The 7,912-nt window shown below is 47.2% G+C and overlaps 1 protein-coding gene across 1 annotated transcript; it reads left to right on the top strand.

The window, feature by feature from the left end:
- The first annotated feature begins 381 nt into the window (after positions 1–381).
- On the top strand, positions 382–2,883 carry LOC104540766 (transmembrane protein 45B-like). The gene is made up of 5 exons (XM_010184645.1): positions 382–568; positions 787–999; positions 1,548–1,732; positions 2,362–2,507; positions 2,754–2,883. Exons 1-5 carry the CDS (start codon positions 382–384, stop codon positions 2,881–2,883), a joined length of 861 nt encoding a protein of 286 aa, XP_010182947.1.
- The last annotated feature ends 5,029 nt before the right edge of the window (positions 2,884–7,912 follow it).

Here is a 7,912-nt window from a genome sequence, read left to right as displayed (position 1 = left end):
GTGTGGAATATGCATGAGGCTCCTTTTGGTGATGGTTCCTGGGTTGCTGCCTCCTCCTACCTTGGCTGGTAGAGCCCAGCAAAGCCTTGGCTGGCCGGAGCTGCCGAGCACGCCAGCTGGATTCACACCCTGGTAATTAGAGAGTTTGGAGGCATTTTGTGTTCCAAGGAAATAATTGTCACGTTGCTTTTTACTAGCAGAAAATCTTTGTTATGGTTCCTCTTCTAAAAGCATGTAGCTCCTATGCTTTCTGAGGCGCTGATGTACTTTTCTGTGGCACAATGAAGTGTGCACCCACTCTGTTGGGATGTGGCTTCTTGGGGATGCTTCGTATTGGTCCCCAGGCACTGTTTGTCCTTGCAGGTCCAGCAAGCGAGCCCAATGCCGACGACGTTTCTCAGCAACGCCCTCCGGGGCACCTTCTTCTGCATTTTTGGTCTCTGGTGGTCTGTGCGCTACCCCCTGAAGTATCTCAGGCGCAAAGCCAACGCCGAGAGCCAGCCAAGCAATGGGGTCCAGCGAGCAGAAGTCTTTGAAGGGGCGGTCAAAGCTTTCTTTGCTCTAGCAGGTAAGAGATGATGAGTCTTTGTCCCAGCATCTACTGGTGCTGCAGCCACTCTGTCCTATGATACTGGGGCCGTTTGTAGTGGGAAATGGCTGTGGCTGGTGTGGGAGGGCTTGGGGAAACGCTGGTGGCTTTGTGATGGGACTTTGCTACCGTTCTCTGGGCAAACACCCTTACGACTTCATCAGAGAGAAACCTCTCCTGAAACCTGTCCTTTCCAGGGATTTTGGTCGAGCAGTTTGTTCCTGCTGGTCCCCACCTGCAGCTGTACAGCCCCAAGACGCACAGCTGGACGGACCTCACCCCCTGGCGCTACACCACCATGTACCTCTTCTTCCTCCTCTCTGGCATCGTGGACGTCGTCTCGCACTCTCAGCTCAAGCTGCCGCTGGGCTTGGATCGGCTCTCGCTGGCTGTGGCTCTGTTCATCGAAGGTGAGAGTCGCACTGGGAGCACTGGGAGGGTCACCAATGAGCAACAACCCCAAATCCCTGGGCTGTTTTGGGACTGGTGAGGTGCTGGGCCAGAATTGCCCCCTCCCTGTCCCTCTCCAAACACGAATCCAACCATGGTTGGGTGCTCTGGGTGCACGGGGGATGCACTAGGCCCAAGAGATGCATGTTTCTCCTGGCCTTTTCTGGAGTTGCACAAAGCTGTTGTCCACCCCACCTTGGTGGGACGCACAGAGGGACAAACCCTGATACCAAGCCCCCCATCACCTTCTGAGCTGGAGTTCTCCATCGCTGGGCCCCTCCTGACAGCCCTGGCTGGGGCATGAGGATCCCTGCAGCTACAGGGGCTTCTCTGTGAGCAGAGCAGACCCTGGTGTTTGGGTCCTTGCAGAGTGAAGATGCTTCTCCCACCAGGAAGATCAATAGCAAGACCTGGAGGATATTCTCAGTTTTCAGATATTTTGTTTTAAAAAAAAAAAAAACAACAAATCCCAGAGCATCCTTTTCTGATGCCGTGTGAATCTTGGCAGGTTTGCTCTTCTGTTTCCATGACTACAACGATGCTGCGCTGGACCACCATGTCCATTCCCTGCTGGCCGTGGCCGTCTTTGCTGGAGCCCTCTGTGCCCTCCTAGAGGTGTTCCTCCGAGACCACATCATCCTGGAGACCCTCAGGACCAGCTCCTTCCTTCTCCAGGGCTCTTGGCTTTGGCAGGTCAGTGTGGATCCAGCGCTCTCCTCCGAGCAGTGGGCTTCACACCTGAGAAGGCAGGCAGAGAGGGGCTGCTCTGCCCTTCACAGCACATCTTTTCGGGTTAAATCTGGGATATTTTAGGAATAGACAAGGTTTAGGGCCATAGCAGCCACCGTGCAGATACACACGTGTCACGTATGCAGCATGGACAAACCTGTGTGCTAAGTGGAAATTAGACCCCACAGGGGTGGGAAACCACAATCATGAGGTTTTGTTCTTTTTATTAGGTCCAATTTCTTCCTCTATTTGTTCCAAATACCTGAAAAATGCTCACATAAATACTTAGGTTTGGGTCTGGGGAGAAAAGCACAGCCTGGCAGCGTAGCCTTTGGGTTGTCTTTCTCTGGGGATGCTGCGCTGCACTCTGCTGAGCATCCCTCTCCTCCTGAAATGCATCCTGGGTTGGTCTGGGGAGACAGGGATGCTTGGGGGTGCCGGGGGCAGTGGTCCAGGTGTTACTTGGCATTATTGTGCCTCTAATCCATAGTCAGCTGCAGCATTTTGGGCTAAAACCAGGAGGAAAAGTGAGGAGAGATGTGATAAAGCTTGATGTGTGCTGATGCCTAAAAATCTCTTCTCTCTGCGACCAGATTGGGTTTGTGCTGTCCCCTCCGTGGGGAGGACCAGGCTGGGACCAGAGCGACCGCAGCAACTTGGCATTCCTCACCATGTGCTTCTGCTGGCACTACGCGGGCGCTCTCGCCGTCTTGGCAGCAAACTCTGCGGCTTCTCGCTGGTAAGGGGTCTGGGGGGTACCACCATCGTGCACAATGACCAAGAGCAACACCTAGACCCAACATCACCACTGGGATAAGAAAAATGGGTGTCCAGACATGTCCAAGCACATGGGTTGGCTGGAAGGGATTGGCTTGGTGCCGTTGCAGAGCAGATGGCCCTTAGCAGTTTTCCCGAGTGGGCTGGGATGAGTTGATGGATTTTGCTGCCCACAAATCCATGACCAGTGTCACTGTCTCTCCTGCAGCTGCAATGAGTCCTGCCAGCTGAAACTGGGGGACATAGACGTGGAGCTGGACTGCGGCATGTGCATCCGGAAAGGCAAGAGCGGATCTGGTGGCGCCCTGCTGCCTGAGAATGGCTCGGATGACAAATGAGGGCATGGAAACATCTTCCCTGCTGTGGCTTAGAGCTCTTGAGATGAGGTTTTTAATTAGTCTTGATAAACTACACCGGCACTCGATGAGGGAGCATCAGGAGTGGGAGGCAGCAGCCTGAAGGCTGGAGATGCAAAGCCTTTCCCATGCATCCCTTGGACAGTAGTGAGAGCAAACCAGGCTCCTCTGGGAGGGAGTTTTAAATGTTTTGGGCTACGAACTTCAGGACTGTTTTGCTGGTGGAGTCCAACCAGTGTGGCTCTTGGTTTTTAACATTACTTTTGCTTCTGTTTCTGCAGAAGGGAGCCAAGCCGGTGTTCAAAGCTCCCAGTGGCTGTCGCTCACTCTGGTGTTAATGGAGGGGGTTTTGTACAAAGCTTAATGTGCACAGAGTTTGTGATCACCAATAAAGTGCATTAACGAACCACCTCTATGGGTCTCTTGAATCTGATGCCTTGAGATTGAAGGGCATGGTTAAGTCAGTGTCTGGCTTCAAAATGGTTTGGGAGGTGGATGAAGGACCACTTTGGTCTGTGGTGGTTGGACCTGATGATCTTAGGGGTCTTTTTCAACCTTAGTGGTTACTGGAGGGCTGGGATTGTGTGTGAGAAAGGGGTGGGTGGCCAGTGGTGGAAGTTGACCTGTTAGGCCTGCTCTCTTGCACCTTTTTAATCAGAAGCTGAGAGGATGAGGTAGAGATGGGTGAGGGGGCCTGGATTTGGGTGTACCTGGGAGAATGGGGTGTTTGCTGAACAGGATTCAGCTCGCAGGGGGGCCCTTGAAGCAAGATGATGGCTTCAGCCCATCCGGGTTGGTGTATGGATACTCCTGGTGGCTTTTGGCATAGGTATGGCTTCCCGTCTCAACCAACTGCTTTATTTCCTCTCTGGTTGCTACCACCGCAGAGACAGAAACAAAACCATCACTTCTTGGCGTCTGCTTGGCCCTTGGTGTCCAGGGTTGTGTGGCTTTTTTCCTTCCTTAGGTCTTTCATTTGGTTTGCAGCAGAATAGCACAGCGAGATGCTTCCTGCCATCAAGACCAAACCCAAATTAAGTGTCATCAAGCGGGATTAGTGAAAGAACAGCAAGTTCATCAGAAAGTTCATCATCAGCACTTTAAGTGCTTGTGCCACGTCCTCCTAGGTGAACAAGGGAGCACAAACAACTTTATTATTGTTATCTTTTAATACCTTTGCTGTACTCATACTCTATGATGTGCAGAAGGCGGCTTAGTCTGAACACTTCACAGCTGATCCGGACAACTCCAAAAACTCAAGCAAGTGTTGGGAGGAAAGAAAAACCCTCTGTGACTCAATGAGGCTGCAATTCCCAGCCCCACAGGAGATCCCTGGAAGAGTGAGCACATTTATGTATTTATTTATATTTATATATTTATTTATATTTAATTTAATCCCTTAGGAGAAGGGCTGGAAGGAGACCAATGCTTCATGCTGCTGGCGGCTGTCAAGAAAAGGACCTTGAGGAGCAAAGAAACCAAGGTAAGCGCAGCATTTTGGGCTCCTACATTTGACACACACATGCAGAGTACTCTTATTTTGGGTTGTAAAGCTGCTGTTACCTTGGGCTGATGTGGATCTCGAGCGAGAGCTTCAGCTGTGCTCGGTGGAGGTGATGTGCTCTGGTTATCAATGATCCTCATGGGACGAGGAGCTGGGTTGTTGGGCCAACACGTTATGGAGTAGCTGTCATTAACGGGAAGCTTGGTGCAGAGGTTGTAACCTCACGTACTGCACTTTGATTGAAAAGAAAAGGGAAAAAAACCCCACCTTTTCCTTTTGATCACCTAAAGTCACATTTTTGCCTGTGTTTTCTTGCCCTGGTGTTACCTGGAGAATGAGAATTCACCTCTTACTGAGGATTTGCTACTTAAAACATAGGTCTTTAGTGGGAATGCTGCTTCTTTCCTCAAATAAATGCAAATAAGAGCAAATAATGATCAGCTCGGCTGTGTGCTTTAATGTGCTTGGTGGGATTGTGCTCTGTAAGCTTAACCTGAGTTTATTTGTGCTCAAAATTCCCCGTCGTCTGGTTGGGCAATGGAGGTGTCTCGTATTTGAGATGGGAATGACGTTGGTTGGGTCAATAGAGTGGAAGAAATGAGGTTGTGGCTGTGGTTGCACACGTAGAGCAGCTGATGGGGATGATAAACTCCTCCTTAATTTCTTAACGTGCTCCTGCTAAAATTCGTGGGACTCCAGGGCAGCGAATGCTTTGCTGAAGATGGGTATAACACCGTGCTCATAGATCATGTATTTTAAGAGGCTCAGTGACAGTTGTGCTAGAGTGGCACCATTGAAATAATGTAAAATTTTGCCCTTGATGTATCATCTGTGGAGTCTAACCTGTCTCATACCACTCGCATCACTCGTGTCTTGCCTGACAATGTATGAATTTTGGGTAGGCGTTGGTTGGTTGCTTTTTTTTTCCAGCGCTACTTTGAAAATAGATAGGAGTGACTGTATTTCAGGGAGGAAAAAAAATAGATTTTAAAAAAGAACAAGTGGGGCAATGTGTTTCACGGAAGAAATGGCCACGTTGGTAGGGCATCCTTTGGTACCAAACAGCAGCACTGGACATTTATGGTTGTTGAGCAAATAGGCGGCTTTCTAAAACAAATACAATCTGTTTTATACTTTGCCTTACAGGACATTGTGTAATTCTCTCTCCTACTGGTTTCCTTAAGGAAGTTTGAAAACTCCTTGTGTGTAACTGCTAAAACCTGGTACAGCTCTTGCGCTTGTGGTTTTGTCCTCCAAGATTGTCCTTGGAGTCCCCAGCTGCAATAGCGGTCGGGTTGATCTCTGGGTCTACTTCTGGCTTCTTGCATGTGCTGAGATGTAAGGGTTTGGGTAGAAACATAAAGAAAGGCTTTTCTGATGCTTAATGTTCTTGTCAGGACTTCCCTTTGCCAAAATCGAGTTTGATTGCATGTGCTTGGTAGAAATATCCATGCGTGGCGACGTCGTGGTGGGAGCACGGACTTGAAAAATGAAATTTAAATTTAAAAACTTGATTACATGATGAGCTGTAAGCACTGCGTGGAAACAGGACTCAAACCATTAATACTGTATTAAAACTGGGATAGTTTTATGAGCTGATTTCATTAACTGGTGCTGCGATGATGAAGGAACAGCAGTGGCATGTTACCTCCTAGCTCTGCTCCCCTGCTCACTCCTCTTTCTAGGCTGAGGCTGATACCGCTGGAAAACTGATGGTTTTATTAGAATCAATTATCTAACCTGACACTTCTGTATTTGATTTGCAGCATATTTGTGATACCTCTCTTCTGCTGCCCTGCCTATGCAACGCAATGCAATGCAACTCAACCACTGCTCCCTGTGTCTCTTCTACTGCTCCATCACCTGGTGAGTACTCCACAGGGTGAAAAACTGTGGGATCTGGGGTTTTTTTAGTGGCATCCAATGGACACAGCGCAGCTCCATTTCCTCCCCACTGGGAGACTCCACCTGCACCCCAATGGATAAAAGCCCCCACAAATTTGGGACAGACCAACCTGGATGAGCTCAAGGAACCGGATGGTGGGGACATCTGGGATGTCTGAGTTTCACCTGCAGCCTGGACCTCAGCAGCATCACCTAATTAAGAGTTATTCGTAAAATCACTTACTACAGTGTAACTAAAACCTAATTAAGAGTTATTCGTAAAATCACTTATTACAATGTAACTAATTTAGTTTGTGCTTAAATTCAGACATGCTTGTCTTAGATCTATAAGTGGTCTATAGTGGTCTACACATGGCCAGTAATTTAGGGGGGTTAGGTCAGCAGCATCACCTAATTAAGAGTTATTCGTAAAATCACTTATTACAATGTAACTAATTTAGTTTGTGCTTAAATTCAGACATGCTTGTCTTAGATCATGTAGTGGTCTATACATGGCCAGTAGTTTGGAAGGGGTTAGGTTTTCCTTTTTCTTTCTGTCAAGTACATTTTCAGGCATTAAGTTTTTACTATTTGCTGCAGTTTAGTGGAGTTTTTAGGGGTTAAGTAGCTTTTTGGGGGTTAAGTTTTTGCTTCTTGCTTTTTGCTGCCATTTAGTAGGGGTTTGGGGGATTAAGGTTTTGTGCTTTGGCTTGGCTTTTTTGGCTTTTTTCTGCAGTTTGGTGCTTTATTTCAGCAGAGTTTTTGGGGTTAAGTTTTAAAGTTACTGCTTTGTGCTGCCACTGTCCTCTAACTCTGCTTTAATTTAATGGTGCATCCGAACTCTGTTACAGCAGCCCCTAGAAGATGCACCCTGTGCAGAGGAGTTGGCCTTGGACTGTACATCTTCCCAGTGGGATTCAGTGGAGAAGAGAAAAAGCTCAGCTGCTGTATTTTCTTATTGAAAGCAGGAAAACAAAGTGCTCAGGTCCATTATGGACAGTTTCAGCTTGCTGATGGTGTTCTGTAAAATTCCTATTTAAGTCTTTACAGCTCAGTTCTTGCAGCCACATCTGCAGCAGTATGCTTAATTAACTAAGTGATTAATTATCAGTCTAGCTTATGTATTGCTCTATTCATGTTATGTAGCAACTAGCTTATCTTTTGGTCCAGGCTTAAGTGCAGTGATGGAGCACACCAGTGATGCACCAAGGTGACTGCAAAGAATAACCCCCAGCTCTGCTTGTGTTGAAGAATAAGCCTTTATTTAATATCTTATTCTAAGTGTTGCATTGTGTTTCTATGATTTAACAGGGGGAAGTGGAGAAAAAAACTCCAAGATGATTTCAACCCATTACAGGGCATCTTCTGACTCCATGGTCCAGCTGAGGTGAACAGCATCTGGATGCAGCTGAAGGCATCCACCTCCCAGTCAAGAGTCATCTGCTCCAAGGGTGGTTAAGTAAAACACAACATAACTTTAAATTTAAAGAAAAAAGTTTAAATTTAAAAAAAGTTAAAATAAAAATAAAGTTTAAAAAAGTTTTTAAACTTATTTTTAAAGAAATAAAAGTTTAGAAAAATAAAATGAAAGCAAAGTAAAAATATATATATTATATAATTATG

This window comes from Mesitornis unicolor, unplaced genomic scaffold, assembly GCF_000695765.1.
Source record: "Mesitornis unicolor isolate BGI_N332 unplaced genomic scaffold, ASM69576v1 scaffold13545, whole genome shotgun sequence".
Lineage (NCBI taxonomy): Eukaryota > Metazoa > Chordata > Aves > Mesitornithiformes > Mesitornithidae > Mesitornis > Mesitornis unicolor.
The sequence above is the reverse complement of the archived record's forward strand: the minus strand, read 5'-3'. Positions and strand labels throughout refer to the sequence as shown.

Coding starts and splice junctions, on each gene's coding strand:
- LOC104540766 (XM_010184645.1), top strand. CDS start 382: ATGCCGACGACGTTTCTCAGCAACGCCCTCCGGGGCACCTTCTTCTGC. Junction 569..786: donor AGCTTTCTTTGCTCTAGCAG/GTAAGAGATGAT, acceptor TGTCCTTTCCAG/GGATTTTGGTCGAGCAGTTT. Junction 1,733..2,361: donor AGGGCTCTTGGCTTTGGCAG/GTCAGTGTGGAT, acceptor CTCTGCGACCAG/ATTGGGTTTGTGCTGTCCCC.